A 22,773-nucleotide genomic window follows, 5' to 3' on the forward strand; every position below is an offset into this window, starting at 1 on the left:
TTGCAGAGTACAAATGATGGTATGCAGTACTAGCATTTGTTCTGCAGATGTATGATTATGAACAGAATAGTTCATTAACTGGGTTTTACACACCTGTGACTTGTCTCAGCAAACAGACATTATCATCATGTAACGCAAGAGCTTTGGCTGATCTATACGCTACCCCATGTTTGTGTGACATCATACATCTACATCCTCATTTCTGAATGAGAAAACTGAACTGGTTTCAAATCTGATTTCCAGGCAGAAAGTTCTGACTTTTAGAGTTGATTGGAATGCAGCATGAGAACCAAGTAACAAAAGATAACTAAAATAAATATACTATATCATGTCATACAATCACTTGTGAAAAAGAATTGAATGTGCACTTGTAGTGTTCTTAAAACCTTAAAAATATATTTTTAAGAAAATAATGTGCAGATAAGATAATATTAATGAAATAAAAGGCCACTTGAGTATACTTAAAGAGTACACTTTCATGACTGTTTCTTAACACACTTAAGACACTTTGTAATAATGTCAAATTAAAAGTTTTACTTTAAAGTGCATTTCAAATTATTTTGTTACAAAAAAGTACTCTTATTTTGATGTGTTGGATGTGAACATACTAAAGCACATGTAAAGTACTCAATTATACTTTTAAGTGTAGAGTGGTGTTGTATATTACATTTAATATATTTTGAATGTACTGAATTACATCTTCATTATTACAAATGTGTAATTACAAATACATGACAAACAAGTTTCAATAGAAATTATATTAAAGTATATTTTAGTTTACCATATATGTTTGTCAGTACACTTTAACCACATTTCAAGGACAATATAAGTAATTTTGAAATCACACTTAAATATGTACTTAAATCCCACTTAAGTTGGCCAAAAAAGCACTTTAAAGTGCAGCTAATTGCATTTAATTCAAATGTAATCAAATAAGTTTTCATTTAATTGCAATTATCTGGCAATTAAGTGTCTGAAAACATTACATTCTAGCAGAGTTGGGAGGGTTACTTTAAAAATGTACTCAAATTACAAATTACTTCATAAAAAAAGTATTCAGTAACGTAATACAAGCACCACAATGTGAAAGTAATGTAATCTGATTACTTTTGGATTCCTTCAAGGTCATTTATCTAAATAAAGTCAAGTAAAAAGCAATATGTAGGAGAATGATTGCGCGTGCACCAGAGGTGTCTCGCGTCATGACTGGCAACAGAATTTGAGATGTGATTGAATGTCAAAAATGTTAATATTTCCATCATTATGTTGGTAAACCTTATTATCAGAATAATTTCTGTTAAGCTTGTGTATGTTTTTAGAAAGATATTAAGATATTAAGCAATAATGTAAGTTTTTATTTATATAATGACCATGATTGGTTTTCCCTGAAGAGATGTACCTTGATGTCGTAAATAAAAGTAAAAGAGTGACACGTTCGTTGCGTTTTACCGTGAAATGAGAGTTCCATGACTATATTAAAATCAACAGATTTATGACTTATCTCTCTTCGACCCGCGACCCACCCGCATTTAATTGGAATGTTATTTTTTATTACTTGGCCCACCCAATCCGCAAATTATCCACTGTCTCCATGGATATAACCACGATCCGCACATACTGTCAATATAGCGTTATGTCAAAATAATTGATTTAGTTTTAAGTGAAACGATTCTAATCCTGATAGTATTCCCTGTAATCTGTAAACTGTAATCTGATTACTTTTTTCATTTTTTATGTAGCTGTAACGGATTACATTTACCAGATTTTTGTATCCTGATTACGTAACGCCGTTACATGTATTCCTTTACTCCCCAACCCTGTCCCACACATATATTTCCTAAATGTATAATCTTTTTGTAAGAAGTCTTTTTAAAATGATGCTAAAGTATACTTCTTTTTTACAAGGTAAATGTTAAAACACTGATAAATCAGTTTAGTTTTCTCATGAGAACATGATTACAGTTGATTGTATACTTCGTAACAAAAAAAAAAAGTTTTCCTGCCCTGGGCCTCAACTTCCTGAGTAGTTACAGGTCTGCTGGATCTGTTCTCATCCCATTGTTACGCAGTTTATTCTTGTTTTAATACAACGGCTTGGTGTGTGTGTGTGCACACACGTATATCTCTGTTCATTGTTTCCAGCTTGTACTGTATGTGTGTAGTGTAACATGCTGCCGGGAGCTTCTCTTATCTGTGCGGTCTGTAGACCAGTCATCCCAGGACAGGATGATCTTACTGCTCTCTCTACTACCCAAAAACTGCTGATATCATATTCATGTTTAGGAGTGTTGTTATATTAAATATCAATGACAGATCTGACTACTGACACATTCACTGCAACTTTTCACATTTTCCTCTCTCTCAATTCAAAGGGTGTGTTTATCAGCAAAGCTGTATTTCACTGAAGTGATGTCAAAGCATTCTTTATCATGACACATATGTTATCAATATGACACGAAAAAAACTGCAGCACTTTGTCTTTTTGTCTGGCTGTGTTTTCCTCAACCCATGTGTTGTGTGCTATGCATCCTATTATGGAAATTTCTCTCAAACTGTTCTGGCATTGCTTCAAGGCTCTAAATATTCTCTAAACAGCCATCTCTACCTCTCTGTCTTTTTATTTCTCTTTGTATACTATATATATATATATATATATATATATATATATATATATATATATATATATATATATATATATATATATATATACACACTCTGTAAAATCACATAGAAATATGGGAAAATAATCCAGACTGCTTAATTTAATTCAGTGTCAAACTCAACTGGTCACTGGCCAGATTTTAAATGTTAAAACCTTGGTGTACTCATGGACAGCATTTGCACAATACATGGTCCTCTCAAGCTTATAAAGTCATGAATCAGCTGTTTAATAACTTATTTTGGGGTAAAACAACAGGGAAGCACAATGTATTTTGTTCATTTCGTTCAAATAGTTCAGTCATGAAACTCTTGAGGGCACAGGCTGATAGGTCCTTTGCATGCAACCGTCAAGCAATCACATCATTACCGCATGGCACAAGTTTATTGGCCTTTGTTGATCCTGCAGCCAATGAGATAGTCTGGTTCAGTGTTTGCTGTAGGATTGTCCAAGGCCAAATACATTAACACTGCCATATTCAATAATAACATGTTAGTTTTCAGAGTTGTCATGATTGAAATGGTTTTAGATTACATATACATGGGAATTTGCTAACTATCAGAAGGGTTTCCATTAAATAATATCCATTATGCATCCGGCAGATTGGATTTTGTAGGCAACTTTAATAATTCTTATCTTTAATAATTAAGTTGCACTTTGTTATTGGTAAAAATGTGCAACACAAGCATTATTATAATTTTCTATACAGTGAAAATGCATACTTCTAACTGCAACCATGATATTTTTTTCTTCCGGATTGTTTAAACAGAAAGTTTAAAAGAATAGCATTTATATGAAATGGACAGCTTTTGTCAATGTTTTTGTGTATTTTTATGTTGTCACTGTTGCCATGAGTGAATTATTTATTATATTAGGTCTGTCACTTTAACTTAACGTCCCCCTGTTGTCAATAATCTTATTCCTTAAAACTCATCCTTGATCACCAAAATTACATATTTAAATGTTTTTTCCTTGAAAAAAATTCCTTCATGCCTTAAAATAGCTTAAATGTAACTCTACACCCTTGCCTCATTTAGTATTCGTGGTTCTATGAATATGCAGATTAGCCCCGCCTCCACTCACTCACAGCTCAGATTTCCACTCGTTGACGATCACACGTTGACCTGACTGGTTACAAAGAAGTTTGTGACGTCAGAAACACCAGCGATTTCAAACTACGTTTTTGAGACAGTCTTTGGTTCACTGCAGTTTTAAGGAGGAAATACTCAGTAATGGTGTTGACTTATGATTTTTCACATGGTTTGTCTTAAAGCATATTAAAAACACCACATATAAACAACATTAAAAGCTGGATTTTCTGATTTATACTTTTACTAAGAGAATATATATCAGCTCTTCTGAAATGCAGAAATTTAATAAGATATAAAAGAATACATACAGTGTTATATACACGAACAATCACAATGCAAAGCTCCTCCCAAGTCTAACCATGACTATAAAGTAAACTGCAAAAACAGGTCATGTGGAACATGTCACAGTTATGACATGCTAGCACAAGACCGACCATGCTTATATATCAGTGGCGCACCTTATAAGTGGACTTGAGGGAAAATAATAAATATAATGACAGATTTATTGTTGTTGAATCTCCTTCATCAAAATATACCTACTTGACATTCAATCACACATTTCTCAGGTGTGATAGGATTGACATGTTCTCTTTGAAGTTTTTCTCATCCTTAGATATTGTGAAATGAATTTTCTTCAGCATATGCCTCTATAAGGACCGTATGGTAGTATTACAGTAATGCCAGAGGGCAGAAGGAGAGGCCGGTGTTGGTTCTCTGGTAGCTCCTCACACAGTCCTCCCTTTCATTAAAGCAGACCTCCTCAAAGAAAAGAAGTCCTTCATAGCTCGCCAAACCACCCAATGAGAGCGATGTTTAGCCATGTTTGTTTTATACCCTTATAGAACACAGCGGGCTGCTGTAGGATGTCGTGAAGGCCACATGTTAGCGTGCATGTGTGTAAGTGTGTCTTTGTGTTGCCTTGGCTTTCATTCACATACTCAAAAGCACGTTATATGAAAAGAGCAATTTTCACCTGAACCCAGCCAAACCCACGTTTTTTTCCCTTGATCTACTAAATTAAATTTTCCACCCAGCGCCGTCCCTTAAAACGGCACACAGCCACGTACACACACACATCCTGTAATGAGGCCGGCCCCTGCTAACGAGCGGCGACCCTAACGAGTGTGTGAAAAGATCACAGCGGCCTGTCCAGCACTGATTTGAGCAGAGCAAATGAGAATAATGAGAGAGAGAGAGAATGAAGATTTACAGGCTGATGGAGTGAACAGGATGACAAAAAGTAGAAGCAAAGTGTGGTTTCATATAGAGAATGAGATAAAGACATAGAGATAGACTTTGACCCTGTCACAATGTGAAAGGCTAGAGAGATGGATTGATATATACAGTATGATAAATGAATGGATATATATGATGGATGGATATGGATGGATGGAAGGATGGATGGATATAATAAATGGGTGGAAGACGGCTTTGCGACAGTAATTCACAGTGGCCGTTCCGGATCCAAAACACTGCTTATCTTTGTTTTGTAGCCCAATGTATACGGAATATGGACATAGAAGCAACAGATGATCGTGTGTACCATTGCCAGACACTACTGAGATATAGAAATCATCCGGAAATCAACAAATAGGATGACTTGCTACGGGGACCAGGCCTCCAGTCCTCTGTCTCGTCTGATGGATGCTGCTGGCCGGGGAAGGGGGCATCAAAAGCAATGCGCGAGAAAGCGGAAGCATGGCAAGCGGGCAGGAGCCTGTGCTAGGCTAAAAACAAGCCCTAGCTGGCCGGCACTCCCATCCATCCAGTTAGAGGATGTTCTTACGACATCTTCAACATCTCTCTGAGCAGGGCCGTTGTTCCAACGTGCTTCAAGGCTACCACTATTATTCCTGTGCCAAAGAAGTCCTCCGTGTCCTGCCTCAATGACTACCGTCCTGTGGCACTCACACCCATCGTCATGAAGTGCTTAGAGCAGCTCGTCATGAGGCATATCAAGACCCTGCTGCCCCCCTCACTGGACCTGTCCAAAACACTCCATTGATGATGCCATCTCCACCACACTCCATCTGACCCTCATTCACCTGGACAATAAAGACACCTACATTCAAATGGCGTTCAAAGACTTCCACTCAGCATCATCCACTGGATCTTGGACTTTTTGATTGGGAGACCTCAGTCAGTCCGGATCGGGAACAGCACCACCCCACTGAGCACTGGGGCCCCTCAGGGTTGTGTGCTCAGTCCCCTGCGGTTTACCCTGCTGACTCACAACTGTGCAGCAATGTGCAGCACCAGCCACATCATTAAGTTCGCCGATGACACGACCGTGGTGGGTCTCATCAGCAAGAACGATGAGTCAGCATAGGAAGTGGTGTAAAGCAGACAACCTGTTTCTGAATGTAGACAAAGCAAAAGAGATGGTTGTTGACCACTCTACACTGTACTTCAACGATAGTCAAGAACTAAAAATTCCTCTGTGTCCACCTTGTGGAGAACCTCACCTGGTCCCTCAACACCAGCTCCTTAACAAAGAAAGCAGCGTCTCTACTTTCTGAGAAAGCTGAGAAGGCCAAGCTCCCACCACCATATCTATAGCATCCTGAGAGGCTGCATCACTATCTGGTTTGGAAATTGCACCGTCTTGGATCTCAGGACCCTACAACGGATAGTGAAGACAGCAGAGAAGATCATTGGGGTCTCTCTTCTGTCTGTCATAGACATTTACACCACACGCTGCATCCAAAAAGCCACCAGCATCATGGTTGACCACATCCACTCTTCACCCTCCTGCCATCTGGAAAAAGGTACCGAAGCATTCGGGCCCTCACATCCAGACTGTGTAACAGTTTATTCCCACAAGCCATTCAACACCTCAATAAGAAAAGGTCTGGACTGACACACACTTAATGGCCACCCACAGTGAAACTTTTTACACAAACCACTTTGCTGAAAAACAACGTTTAAATGTAGTGGATTTATTATTAAATGGACAATTAATTTGCACAAAAATACTTGTCTACTGTCTAAAATTACTGTACTTGTCGGCGCTGCACTGTCACTGTTTGTAATATCTTGTGTTGTTTGCACTAAATTTTGTTTGCACACACGCACTTTATGTAGTGTCCATAGTTAGTTTTGTATTTCGCATCATATCGTGTTTATGCCGTTTCATGTTGCACCTTGGTCCCAGAGGAACGTTGTTTCATTTCACTGTGAACTGCACTGTATATTACTGAAATGAAAATAAAAGCCACTTGACTTGACACGAAGAAATTAGATAGATGGATGGATTGATGGATCCAATCCTATGTATTTTCTGTGGAACACAAAATATATATTTTGCTTACCACTGACTTCCATTGTATGGATACAAACAATATGATGCTGTGAACTATTCCTTTAAAATTTTGTCTATAGAAAGTCACTGTAACCTTTAATGAGAATAGATTTCTTTCCAGCAGTACCTGCCACCCAAAGTTAAGAAAACATACTCTTTTATTGAGAGTGTCTGAACAGGATCAAAATGAAAAGTTTGCCCCAACTCCCTAATTTAACATGGGTTCATTATGCTGTCTTTGGAATTAAGATTAACATTGTTTCCAATGTAGGTAAGGATATGGCATTATCCAGAGTGGGACTGCAGTGTGTGTATGTGTGCTGGTCACTGCTAAACTTCTCATTAAATCTGAAGGGCAGTGGCAGTGAATTTAACCATTTTTCCCCTAATAAACAAAGCTAGAGAAAGACAGATGTGGATTCAATCAGCTTCTTTTGATTCCAAGTCCAACAATCATGCATTGATTGACCAGAGTATAATACTTTAAACAAAAAATAATAGACCTCAGTGAGACAAAAATAAATCCAAGGCCAAAAAATATGTTAATCTCTATGTTGGAGATATTAAAGTCAAACACTTTTCACAACCCATTTTACTCCTATAATCTGACATACCCTTGTGAAAAAGAAGTGTGCTTAATTGTACTGTATGTGCACTTGTAGTGTGCTTCAAATCTTAAAAGTATGTTTTGACTGTTTCTTAACACACTTAAGTACACTTTTATTATTGTTTCTTAACTTTTAAAAAAAGCACTTTGGCATATTGATAAATTAAAAATGTTACTTTAGCTATACACTTTATATCATTGTTTTTATAATATTTTATTATAATTTAAAGTAGACTTATTTTAATGTGTCAACTAACCTTTTAAAGTACATGTAAAGTAATAATTTTAACTGTAGTTTATTTGATATTACACGTAAAGTTAATATATTTTACAAAAATGTACTATACATTTAATATATGTAGTAATATGTAATTTTAACTGTAGTGTGTTATTTGATATTATATGTAATGTAATACTAAATAATTTTTTTTTATAGAAATTACATTACCATAAATGTTTGCCAGCACAATCGGCAGTACACTAATTTATTTCAAAGACAATAGAAGCAATTATATTATTACATGTAAAGATGTACTGGTAACGCTTTAGATTATAGCCCGGAAAGTATTGAGTAATTAAGACGAATTTGCAGCGTAACTTTCAGTAATTATAGTGTACCTATAAAATATTTGCATCTAAGTATAAAGGAACAATATGTAAAGTTTGGGGAATAAAGGGGAAACAACCAGGATAATTAAAAAAATATTTATACTGTAAGTATTACTAAGAGGTACTTATTATACTATTATGATACAACAATCTTACATTTGGGAGCAATTTAGCTAACTTTTTGAAATAATGGTGTACAAATGCATACTGTATAGGCTTTTTAAATTGTACATATCTATGCATTTATACATATTATTATTTATTTTTTATTTATTTTTTGATAGCAAAAGTGCAGATGTTTAAGTTTGGGCTTATATGTTTCAAGGCAAGTAAAGCTAAAACTATTGCAATTTTTTTTTAAATACTGGGAAAAATACTCTTATTCCATGTAGTTACAGGGTAAGTGGTGCTTGTTACCCTCTTGTTTCATGTAGTTACAGGGTAAGTGTGACATTGCGGGCCGTAAATTAAAGTGGTGCTTGTTACCCTCTTGTTCCATGTAATTACAGGGTAAGTACAATAAAAATACATACACACAATCTAATATCACTGACTCGGAAAACTTTATTTGAAAAACAACTTATTACAGTTGGTCTGAAGCGATAGTCTACAGTTTAAAAAGTTTAAAATATTGTAATTTTTCTTACAAATACCTATCGTTTCACTTCAGAAGACATTGATCCATCCACTGGGGTAGCATGGATTACTGCACTTATTGCAGTATGTGCTGTTTGATGCTCCAACTTTTAGGAACACATGAGCTTGCATTATATGTATTCCCAGAGATGTATTTATTTTTATTTTTTTTCTAAATACCTTTATTTGTGTTAATCTGAAGAAGGAAAGTTGTATACATCTTGGATGGCATGAGGGTAAAAGATGAGTAAATGGTGAGGACGTATTTCTGGGTGTACTGCATTTTCTTTTAATACAGAATACAGAATAGCAAGATACATGATTTATTCTTAAGATTCATCAGTGGAAAGAAATAAAAAGAAGAAGAGGAACAAGAGGAAGAAGCCAAGCAAGAGAAAAAAGAGGGGGACAAAATGTGCTACTAACTGTCAAGACTTAAGCATTTGAAAAGAATTGTTGATTAAAAAGAACACTTCTAAATGAAAAAGATGTGTTGTAAACCTGTTTTGAATTAAATTGTTTTTCAAATAACTTACAGTTATAAATAGCTTACAGTATAAATAATTTAATTCTCCTGGTTGTTACACCTTTATTCTCCAAACTATTATATATTTTTCCCTTATACTTACATGTACAGTAAGTACTTTATAGGTACACTATAATTAACGAAAATAACGAAATAATATAAATAACGAAAGTTACACTTTAAAATCGTTTTAATTACGCAGTACTTTCCGGGCTGTGATGTAAAGCATTACCGATGTACTTAATCGGTAAAAAAACAATCTTAACTTCAACTAATTGTATTAAATATAAATTTAAACCATTTACATTTTAATTTAATTGCAATTAACGGTAACACTTTATTTTACAGTGTCCTTGCTACATATGTTACATGTACTCACCATATAAATCAGAGTAAATTATGCATAATTACAATCAACAAACCCTCAACCAAACTAGTCCTACCTTAACCCTTTAGTAAGTACATGTTGTTAATTAATATTACTTGGTACTTAAATGTATAATTACACTGTAACAATGTCACTTTAAAATAGTGTAACCCAATTAATATGCAGTTAAGCGACTTTACATTCAGTTCACACTTCACACTTAATTATATTCTTTAAAGTATATATTTGTTTTAAGTACGTTTAAAAGTATGCTAAAGGTATTTTTGAGTTAAAAAGATACTAAGTGAGAAAAAAGGACAGTTGGGCAGATTTGATTTTATCCAGCAGTAATTGATTGAACTGTAAAAAGAAGAATGTTTCTTAAAAGTGAAAAAAAAAAAAACACATTTCAGTTGTAATATAATAATTGAAAAGAAGAATGTTTCTTAAAAGTGAAAAAAAAGAAAGTCAGTTATAAGTTTTATCATAACTGAAATTTGACAGAAGTTTCACTAGCCTTGATTTGACTGGACTTGATTTACTAGGCCTCACTGTTTACTCAAAAACTCCTCCACAGCACAACAACAGTCCAAGTTCTTCTTCCAGAGTTCATTTCAAGTTCTTGTTGAGATGTTGAGCCAATGAACACGCCTAACAGCAGGGACTGAATATTCCGTTATCTCAGGCTTCATGTCCAGTAGCGACACGGTGAAGAAAGTGTTAAAAGTGCGGGACAGAGCAGGAACAGAGGAGTGTGTGAGGAAGAAGAAGGGGGGCAGACCGCTGGGGTTGATAGACTCCAGATGTGACTATTAGATAAACTCAAGGCGAGGGGTGTGTTTGTGAGTGTGTATATGTGTGCTAGTGTGGGTGTGTTTATGTTGCTAGCGGGACCTGATAGCGTCTGGGCTTTACACGAAATGCAAAAGCAGGATGGAGTGACACAACGTACGTTTGCACAGAGAAGTCGGTGAAAGAGCAGACGAGAGTTTTGGGGAGGGCATTTTCACCGTGTCTGTGAAATGCACAGCTGAGCTGAATTAACAACTTGAGTTTTTTTTTTTTTTTTTTTGCATTTGCTCTCTGTTTCCTTCTTTCACATCTACAAGAAATCCTTTTCATTTTGCCCCCCTAAAACCCAGACTGACTCGATCTCGAAGTCCACCCACATGCAGCAGTGTTCACACATAGCTGGTCATTGTCCTTCATCCATTCACTCATATTGTGCTCTGTTGCTGTCAGACAGCTGTTTCTTTGTACTCACACTGGCCTAGACAGCGCTACAGTGCTATAATCTTAAAATACTGTGCCGGTCCAACATGCAGAACTTTCGATTGATAATTGCATCTTTTCCAATATATTGCTAGAGTTGGACTTATGGAAAATGCAGCAAACTGTTTTATTATAGAGTTCAACAGTCAGGTTCTGGAAGTAAAAACCCATTCATTTTCCCCATAGGGGATTTTTAATGATAACGTGTAAACCTCCAAAGATAGACCTACTGTGAGCTACGAGATTGTTAATAATGGCACATGCTTATGGTGAAGCCATCATTGTGCATTACTTTAACTTTTCTTTTTCAATAATAGTGCTTAACAGCAAAATCGGAATTACCAATGATTCTGCAAATAAAATCACCAATCAGAGGTGAGCAAATTGTGCTGAAAGATAACTCATTCATTATGTAATAGAGTCAGTCTCCCCACTCTCTCAAAATACTTATGTTTTTGCCAACGCTATCTCACGACCAATTCGTACGAGTGAGCACGAGGTGGCTATGATTTGTTTAAACCCAGTGATGGGTAGGTTTAGGGGCGGGTTCAGGGGTAGGTCATTCGTACGAATTCATACGAATTGGGCAACTCGTAAAATATGTACGAATTAGCAAAAATCGTACGAATTCATACGAGTGAGGTCATATGAATTCGTACGAATTTGCCACCTCGTTAAAATACGTACGAATTGCCGTGAGATCGGTTTGTTTTTTGTTTTGAAATTATCTTATAATATGTTGTTTCTATACCCTTGTGGGAAAAAAGTATGCATAAATGTATTGAATGTGCCCTTATAGTAGGCCTATAATTCAAATCTTATGTATATTAAAGGTGCAGTAAGCAATTTCTGGGAAACGCTGTTGAAAGTGGGTCGGACAGATAACTACAACAGCACCAATCAGCAGTAGGGGGCGTGTCCACACATGATGGGGGAGGAGAGAGAGAGTGAGCAAGAGGGAGATTGTTGAAGAAAGGTTACGTTCCAGTCCACTTTTAGACACACACTTGCGAACTTCCCTAAGCACTTCCCCTCGGGGAAATCCCTGCCGCCATTTTGAAGTGCGTTCCACTTCGTGAAGTGGACGAGGGAAGTTTATTTGGACAGACCCTCGCTCCCTCGATCTTGACTGAGGGAGCGAGTCTACTTCATATGTACACTTCAGGCAGCTCCATATACCACAATGCAATACGATCGTGACGTCTACGCATATTGCGTTTATTTACCCCACCACAAACAACTCTTAATTTTTTTATTAAACAACTCAAACACACCTATATACATATAGAATGCTGCATTAAACAATTTCGTAAGGGAAAAAAATGTATAATAAATCAACCCCATAGTGATCAAGGGCTTAGCACGTTCCAATTCAGCTTATTGCAAAGGTTCCGCCAGTAGTGGGCACTCATGCAACGTGAGCAATGACGTCCATCCGAGTGAACGAGACGGAGGGAAGTTAGCGAGTGAAGGGCATGACAATTTTGGAATTTTGGACCAATTTTGGAATTTTGGACCAAAGACTGTTAGAGATGGCTGAGAGACATAGCAAAAGAGAAAAGGTCAGAGGAATATCACTGTAAAAGGAAGGGTTATGATCAGGCTTTAGGACCCGTGTTAATATTGGAAGTTTTCCAGCACTGGAGATACTAAAGAAGGCCTGAAAATGGACGCAGAGGTTGCATTGTTTCTGCTCTATGAGTAACATTGGTTTTGCTATTTCACAGAACTAAGATATGCTGTTGTTGTAATGTTAGCTATAGTGATGGGACAATTTTGAGTGTCATTGTTTGTCTGGAGCTGGTGTGCTGCTTGCGACCAACAACCAACTCTTGCGCAAACTGAAACTTGTGTGTTCTCAATGTTAATTTATTGTTTTTCCGTATATCGTTCTTTAGTCATCTTTACTTTATTTTTCACGAAGCATTATTTTGCTTCGCTTCAGCTATAATAGAGATGTTCGTGCATTTTGGGGGCAGAGCAGTGAAGGGTGTGTGTTAGTTTGAGTGAATTTCAAGTTTCTCAGAAATCATTTATTGCACCTTTAAAAAAAAAAAAAAAACTACTTGCAGATATAATATTTCTGAAATAAAAGGCCACTCAAGGGCAGAGAGTATTGCTTGCATTTCTTATTTAAGTACACTACTTTTTATTTAAACTCAAAATAAAGTGTCATCGCATGTGTTTTAACTATTTTCTAATTGCTTTAAAAAGTTTTTTTTTATTACATTTTGTATGTGACTGGAAGTGATGATGTCTCAGTGGGTGAGTTGTTTATTTTGTAATTAATTTGCCAGATTGTTGTCATTTATAGGCAACCGTTGACTGGCATTGACTGGACCATATTGATGACTTTTCCTCTTCTCATGTTCCTTTTGTATCTGTATCTGGCAATTATTTGCCTTATTTTGTTTGTTTTATCTTTCTACTATAACTTATTTTTATTTTCTTATATATTTTGCTTGTTTTATTCCTCATTTGTAAGATGCTTTGGATAAAAGCATCTGCTAAATGAGTAGATGTAAATATACACTGTTCTTGTTAGTCTTTGGCTAATAGAGAAAATACACATGCTCAGATTGTTTGAAAATGATATGAAGTAAAACTGGGTTTTGGCATTAGTTCTCTTGTACTTTTGAGTCTCTTCAAATGATTTGACAGTAAACCTCCCTCCAGATGATACAGAGTCCAACTGAAGCATTATTCTAAAAGCATAAATGGTCTTTTTTTTAAATCCATGTGCCTAATTTATTTCTGGTAGTGTACATGCTCCAAGCACAGGGCCGAGCAATTTTCCACAATTCCGGTCCCAGCGTTTATCTTGGCGTAGTACCTTCCTTCTGCCATTGAACAAATATATAATCAACATAAACCACAGAAATGCAACTCTTCAAAAGTGCACTTTGTCTTTATAAGTTTAGTGAAAATCCTGGTCAGGAAACGGTCTGGACTTCACATTACATGTGTATTTATTTCAAGCTCTTGAAATATGCTGAATATTTCAGTCTAAATGGCCAGTTCTGAACTAGGTATGGATATATATTGGTTTAATTTATCTGGTTATTAAAATTATGACAGAAATTTTATATGTTTACGATGATAGATGCTTTTGTGTGGGTTTGGGTGATAATCTGCAATCATTTCAATACAAATGCAACAGAAAGTTAAATGCTGTTGCCTTTGACTCAGGATGGACTGGATAGAGGAAAACTATTCCAATAATCTGAGGAAGGAGAGGAAAAGCAGGAAATGAGTTGGAAAAATAAGAAGCAGGCAGATCCAGATTTCCTGTTTAGGTAGGAGTGGGTCGATGTAAATTTCAAGGCAGCGTTATAAGGACCCCATTGTGTGGCCATTACATGGGGTCAGTTCTGCCCCCCGTCCCCGTCCCCCCCCCACTCAGGACTCCGGCGATACGGGAAAAACAGTGTTTAAAAAAAATAGAGAGAAAGGAAACCGTAAAAATAAACGAGAAACAACCTCTGTGCAGGGACAGGAAAAGACATGCGGCACCAAAATGGCTTCCGCTATTTGCACCTACATCTAAAAAGCAACACACCTCACCATATCTTTCTCACCGAATGTGCCAAATGCACTATGTTTTCTGGAAACCAGCCTGCATAAACTAAGGAACTATATAACTTGTCAGAACAAATGTTGATTCTGATTAAGACCATGAAGACTCATATTAAAACTCTGCTCTGAACATGTACCTGTCCCAATCATTATTGTTTCATTCTTTTGTTTTCAATGTTATTAATTTGGTGGCTTAATATGAGGAATATTTGACAAATACATTTAATTTATAATTGTATTTTTGTATCAGTGAGGTCAGACTCATTCTAGCAATTTGATTAAAGCCATGTGTTATGTTGCAGTTTCTTTTTAAATTTACTGTTTTACTTTTACTCGCCAATGACATTAAATCTAATTTGTGCACACAGAGCAAAACAGTCTGGTTCCAAAATTAAATATCCCATTTATTTTCCTTGAAGGGATAGTTCACCCAAAAATGTAAATTATGTCATAATTTATTCACCCTCAAGTTGTTTCAAACCTCTTCTGCTGAACACAAAAGAAGATATTTTGAAGAATGTTGGTTGATGGAAAACAGTTTTGTCCCCCTTCTTTTTCTTCATACTATGGGAAGTCAAAAGGACCCCTCAGCTGTTTGATTACTGACATTCTTCAAAATATTTTCTTTTGTGTTCTGCAGAAGAAAGAAACTCATTTAGGATTGGAAGAACTTGAGGGTGAAGAAATGATGACAGAATTCTCTTGTGTGGGTGAACTATCACTTTATGTGAAACAGATTTTTTAAAGGGGTCATATAATGGTACATGCACTTTTACAAGTTGATTGTACTGAAATGTGTGTTGGCAGTGCCTGTACACAACCATCATAAAATGATAAAAATCCATCCAGTGTTTTTTTTTTAATCTCCTTATATGTTTGACCCTCTCTGAAATCAAGCCGTTCGATTTTGTGACGTCACAAAATCGACGCCCCTCCCACTATTGTGATTGACAGCAGCGTTTCAAACACAGACCCGCCCTCGCTCGTGAGCGAGCTGTCTGTCATCATAGTGCATTGATATGCTGGAGAAGAATGGCGTCGTCTAAGCGATTGTGGCGTTCTGTTCTTGGGTGTAATAAGGAACACAGCAGTCATTTTGATGTTTTGATGGAATATTCCCAAAGCATTGACGCAGGGATTCCCTCGGGATTCCCCACGATCAATGTCCATGCTGTCATGTTTGTGCGAATCATTTCACCAGACTGCTTTACAAACGAGGATCAGTATAAAACTGGTTTTGCTAAGAAGCTGCTCCTGAAAAAAGGATCAGTACCAACTATTTGTGTTCGTGCTGCACCTCCAGAAGAACTGAAGTGAGTGTAACGTTTTATTAACCTTTATATTAATCTTTATATTACTCTTTGCAAATCGCTTGCACGCTTCACGATGAATGCGGCTGTTTACACTCAGGGTACATTACGGCATGTTTTCTATGTACAACGTTCTCAATATAATTCATAATCCCACGTTTATAATGAACAACGCGTTATGGTTATTGTGTTATTGTGTTACAAACGGTGTACGCACAGAACAGAGGGGCGGGGTGAGCAAAGCTCATTATCATTTAAAGACACATGCACTTAAACGGCGTGCTGAAAACAGAGCTGTTTTTGACCAGGTAAAATTAGTGTTTTCTTACAATACTAATGAGAATTTTTAATTAAAGTAATTACAAACTTTTAATTTAGACCCTAAAGAATCATATTAGCTTGTACAAAAATGGCATTATATGACCCCTTTAACAACAATTTAAAAACATTTCAAGACAGATTGAACTTGAGCTCTGAGCTTGTTAAGGGATGAGATGTTGTGGGGAAGCCACAAATTAGAGTGATTTCAATTTTGAATAAATCATTAAATAAATCAACTTTTAATTAAATGACTCACTCCTGAATAGAGATCCAGTAATCTGACAATTCACTGTTACCATGAAAATGAAACCAACTTATATTTAGGATAATGTGTGTCTAAATGTTTTGAAATAAACCTTTTTTTTTATACTCACAACAAGTCAATAATCAATAAATCATATTATAGACTATTACCATTGATTATATCATTTGCAGTGCTTAATGGAACAGTATGACTAGTTATTTTTTTGTTTTTCTGATTTTCATATACTTTTTTTGCTTTTTTTCCACTGTGATTAATTACCTAGCTGACTGGTTTAGTTTATGGGCTGTGATGTTGTCGCTTTGTTCAGAATTTAACTTTCAGTCAATCGTAGCAATGTGTCATAGCTTTCTCGTCTAAACATCTGCGTGTTTGAAGACCTATCATCATGTTCTTACATAAGGTCTTACTAAACCATGTGCTAGGATAAATTATTCAGCAGACTTTGGCTTGGTTTGAAAGTGATTTAAAGACCCATATGAAATCGCTTGATGGGGTGCTGTTTTCTGTCTTGTGTTGACTCATTTCCGATTGAAACAGGAAGTTGGGCTGGGGTTTGTACTAAAGGTTTGTACAAAAAAGGCCACATTTTGATTGCTGTGTAGCAATCAAAATGTGGCCTTTTTTGTACAAACCTTTAGTTTACATCAACGCCATGAACATGTTTTGCTATTTGCTGTGAAAAAAGAACACTTTAGCACACTTTTAAAAAGAGTACTTATTATGGAAATGATATACTTTAAAAGAATATACTTAAGTATGAATTGAATGTAATGTTTTCAGACACTTGAAATGAAAATCCACATATAGTTTAAATGTATATTAAATGCAATAGATTGCAATAGTGCCTTCCCAGTTTTTTTACGGCGCTGGTTCCAGAAGTATTTTTCCTATTCATTTGTCCCATAGGGATTTCAAAAATATGTTTGTTAGAGTGTTATAATGGTGCGGTTATGTCCTCCATGGAAGCTCGTATTTATGAGGTGGGAAGTCGTGTTTATGACGTCGGGTGACGTTAATTAACTAAAAACAGCAAGGTTTTTAACTCTGCTTCTAGAAAATGAAGAACAAAGAATGTGCTTCAGGTGTGTTTTGCCTTTTAATGCTTTTAATTAGTTTATGAAGCCACTGTAAATTGTATTGTTACACATTATATTGTTATATTACAATTTGTGTTGTCTTACTTTGTTGTAAATGTCAATGTCACTACTAAATACCTTTAAGTATTGTGATATTCCACCATGTTTCTCATTGACACACCCCCAACTCGTAAGGATTCCCACTTGTATTTTGTATTTTCATGTGCGTTCAACTCGTAAATGCGATCTTTCCGACATGACTTGAACCCAGCATAAGCCATGAACAAAGCCAACCAGCTGCGAGGTGAATCATAACATTACAAACTTTGATTTGAAGCAAAAAAGTATTTGAAAATCAGACAAAAACACAAAGGTACAAGACTGTGTACTTGCCTGCTTCAGTGATGGAAAGAACTACAATCCCATGAAGCATTGCGAACAGCATATTCGAAATAAAAACGATAGAGAAATATAAAACTACTAATTTAAAAATGTTGATTATATATTTAAAAACAATATATTTTAAGTTGCAAAATATGCACATATATTCCAGCCCGTTCTCATCCCAAGTCGTCATATACTGACGCTTTCAAAATTTCTTCAATATCTGACGCACAAAGCACCCTTTAGTGTCCATATGAGACGCATAACCCTACCACAGACCTAAACCTACCCATAACCGAAGCGTCTCATATTGACGCTAAGGGTGCTTTGTGCGTCGGATATTGACGAACTTTCGAAAGCGTCAGTTACATGACGCCTAAACCTACCCATAACCGAAGCATCTCATATGGACGCTAAAGGGTGCTTTGTGCGTCGGATATTGAAGAATGTCTGAAAGTGACGGAAAGTGACGATTTGGGGATGAGAATGCGTTGTATATTAAAATATTTAACTATTTTGAGAGCGTATGGAGTTTAGGACTCTATTATGTCCTTTACGTCTGTGTTTCATGGGAGTGGGCGGAGCCAAGTAGCTATTTTGGTGCGTTTTGCTTGTTTTGACTCTGATTGGTGGAAATTTCTGTGCAGCATCATGGATCATGTATTTTATTTTTTTATATTTTTTTTACCATGCATCCGCTGTTAAACATGATTATATTACAACTAAGTTGAAATACTGTGGCCAACAGCTTCAATAGAAGGAAATATGATGGATTATGGAACAACCTCGTAGCTCAAAGTAGGTCTGTCTTTAAAGGTCTTTATCGTTTAAAATAAATGTTTTACTTCCAGAACCCAACTGTGGCACTCTTGAACTTGCTCCCATTGTATGGTTAAATGCTTAATGTACTGATAGCCTAAGCTTTTATGGTAAATATTTTAATGTCACTTCTATTGAAACTTGTATGTCATGCATTTTAAATATATTTGTATTTACACTTTTGTAATGCTGGAATTGCAATGTAGAACATTTCAAATGAATTTTAAATATACACTAAACACACTATAATCAAGTTCTTTGCATGTGCGTAATTATGTAAGTCAACACATCAAAATAAATGTACTTCTGAGTCATCAATATTGTGATCTAGAAAAGAAAGACTGTACATTTAAAATGTACTAAAATATTGTTTTGTCAACGCACACGTATTCAAAGCCACAAAACTCATGATTTCATGAGGCTTTTAATCAATCCAACCATGCTGACATTGTGGTTCTGCATTGTGTGTGTGTGTGTGTGCGCGCTCCAGACTTTAGGAAGAGAACTCTCCCTGTTCCACATTCCCCATCTCAGCGATAAGAGAGTGTCTGTGAGCCGTTGTGTTGATCTTCACACACAGAGAGCACACTTTGCTCTGACCTTTACTCTAGCGGTGTGTGTGTGAGGAAACAGTGGGTAGAGTCTCCCTTTTCATCACAGTGCTAATGAGGGTTAGGACACGCTAGCCAGGAAACAGCTATTGTTCCCTGTCCAAGAGCACTGCTACTGGCACACACACGCATTTGTGAGCAGGTTCATTCAGCAGTTCACATTCATAGACCGGAATACTCTACAATATATCCAATTTACCCCGACATCGCACTCTTCGTAGTCATAGGAATTCAAACACGTGTACCTAATAGTGCATAACTTTCTCCTGTGGTCACTTTCTCACCTTGTACCCCTCCGCTTGTCTCGCATATTCACTCTGATAACTATTAATGTGTCAATCATGTAGCTCTCACTAGGCCATACAGATATGACAGACTAGCACTTTACTGCATTCTGTCATGCCGGTGTAAATGTCTTGGTTCCCTGCAATAATATACAGCATATCTGTTATCAAGCTGTTGTAATGTTCATGTTTATATTCAGCACATGATATCATGCTGCAGTGTTGTTTGCTATACCAGCACTGACAGAGATTTATGCTTGAAATACTATACATTAGGACAGAGGAAGCTTGCTTTATTATTGAGGTTTATTGCTTGTTTGTTCAATATTAGCCACATAATTCAGTGCTACAACATATTATATAATACATATAAAAATATGATATAATTTGTGGTAATGTTAATATTAAAAATTGTATTTATTTATAATAATGTTTATATAATTATTCATTTAAAACGTAGCATATTATATAAAGCATACAACATTAGCACACATCATACTTTATAATACATTTGAAATTACATTTATTTCAAACATATATATATATATGTGTGTGTGTGTGTGTGTGTGTGTGTGTGTGTGTGTGCGTGTGTGTGTGTGTATATGTATGTATGCTGATAATATTTATAGCAATATTTATTTAGATTATAGACTGCTTATTTATATTATATTAATTACATTTTAATTTAAAAGTAAGCATACTATATAAAGTATACTTGTATATACAACATACTTTATAATACTGTATATATACAGTTTAAATATATATATATATACAGTATTATAAAGTATGTTGTATATACACGTAGCCTATATATATGCTATATATATATATATATATATATATATATATATGTATATATATATATATATATATATATATATATATATATGCTATTATTTTATGTGAAATTTCATTTATATATCACACCGAAGCCATTCAGAGTTTTCAAAGTAACAAATTAAGTTTTAATATTTTTTGATTTAAAGTTAGCATGAAATCCTATTCGCTTTCTTAATGCAACAAGCTTAATGATGTACAAATTAACATCTGAAACTCTTGCATGTTTTTATTTATTTTTATTAACTGGCCAGCAGGGAATTATGGGGATGATAAAGGTCAACCCATGTCGCATAATGGCTCAACCATGTTTCAGCAAGTTCAACAGAAGTGTACATAATTAGTTTTTAGAGGTTACACCATCTTTAAAAGTTTTATTAAGTGTGTGAATCCATATTTTGATGGGCGAATGCTGATAAGTGGTTCAACACATGGACATAAGCAAACATCTGGGCCAGGACAGAGGTGGCCTGAAACACTACCTTCAAAGCTTGTATTGGAAATGAATATTTACAGTTTGACTCCTGAAGGTGTAACTTTACTGTGGGAAGATTCACTTGGTGTCCATGGTTTAAATAGGGCATCTCCAGTTTCTCCTGCTCCTGAATCCCTCTGATGTTTGTCTGTTTTCTCTGCTCGGGGATCTGCCTTGATTTTGAGCCTCAGGACCAGGTGTGGTTTGAGGTATGGTTTAAAAAATGCAGGGATTTTCTTCCTATCTCAAACAGAGGCAGGACAAAGTAAACGTTAAAGGCAGGGAAAGGGTCATGTGGTCAATGGCATATAAAAGTGTTTGATATTTTATTTCATGTTATTCTATGCTGCTATGACCTGCATGTTTTTTTGTACTTCAGTAATGTTCGACATATACAAACATGTAACTTCCTTTTCTTTCAAAGCACATGTATATCTATTCATCTTATCTATCTTTTTGTAATATATTAAGTTCAAGAATTAAAGGCAAAGGAAAAGGGTTTGATATCAGTATAATCCATGGGAAATCTATTTAAACATAACATGTAAGTTGATCCGCTCAGAAGTTTCTGTATTTGTCTCTTCCTCAGGGATCTCAGGAATAACTTAATCAGCACCATCATACCTGGAGCCTTTCTGGGTCTCACAGCTCTTCGAAAACTGTAAGTCATGATCCGTTTTCATAACAAGACATCAGTTACACACTTTTAACAATAATTATTGCAATCATTTTCACTAACAAAATGACTTAAACCTTGATACGCAAGAAAATGAACTTGCTTGATACTTTTAAATATGAAACTAAATCGCCAGTACTGTAGGTGGCGGCAAATCATTTATGAGCGAGTCACTGAATCATTTATTTAACCGATTTGTTCGAAGCATGCTGATTCATTCAGTATAGAAACACTGTTGTGTGTTGCCCGGAAATTCACAACAGTTCTATTTTTCGCTGCCGAAATAGATTGTCTATAAAACAATTGTCTCTAACGTTAACTTCATGTTTATTGAACGTTGCATAATATCAATAATGTGTTTGCAATCATGCTCTTGTGATATTGCTTAATTGATATTGCAAGATCTCATACAAGTGCTTTTTTGCAATCATCTTGAATTTTGTGGGCATTTGTACTCATTTTTATGACATTTTTGACACAATCCCTCGTTTTTTTGATAACAAAAGAAATCAAATTAGAAATGTATCGAAGTTATTGATTGCATTTGAAGCAGGAAGTTTTACATCCAATCAAATGAATGATTATAGCAAATAAGTCAGACAATGCTCTGGTAATTTAGTGATATCCCCACAGTTGTGATCTAGACCGGTCTTGAGATAAAAAACTAAGATTTCTCTTAGTCTGGGACCAAGACAAGACTGAGTACAAATGTTGGCGAGATAAGACAAAAAAAAAAAAAATGGTTTTGAGACCAAGACCGGACTCGAGTGCTACAACACTAGTACAAACACACTTATCAAGGAAAAAGAAGTGTATTAGGTTTCACATAATAGTTTAAATAAAGACAAGCATTGGTAATGGAGCACATTATAGTACTCTGTTAGGAACTTGCTTCGTACATCCAATATCATACATCAAAATCACCTTGAGAAATTGCTTGACTGCAGTTGAACAAATGAGCTTATAGTTTAAAAAGCATTAGTTTCAAAGTTGCACCATTGCTCATTGTATAATGACTGATGAATAATGAAGTGTTTTTAATTTTCTGAAGCACAGATATATGCTAGA

At 35.7% G+C, this 22,773-nt stretch overlaps 1 protein-coding gene across 1 annotated transcript in view; it reads left to right on the forward strand.

Annotated features, from left to right (window-relative positions):
* adgra2 (adhesion G protein-coupled receptor A2) overlaps positions 1-22,773 on the forward strand; it is a 99,110-nt gene that overhangs the window by 40,932 nt on the left and 35,405 nt on the right. Inside the window, exon 3 of the mRNA XM_084087257.1 lies at positions 21,619-21,690. Coding sequence (XP_083943383.1) covers positions 21,619-21,690 — 72 coding nt within the window. The remainder of the gene's footprint in view (positions 1-21,618; positions 21,691-22,773) is intronic.

This window comes from Abramis brama (genome assembly GCF_963993115.1).
Source record: "Abramis brama genome assembly, chromosome: 16".
In the NCBI taxonomy this organism is placed as follows: domain Eukaryota; kingdom Metazoa; phylum Chordata; class Actinopteri; order Cypriniformes; family Leuciscidae; genus Abramis; species Abramis brama.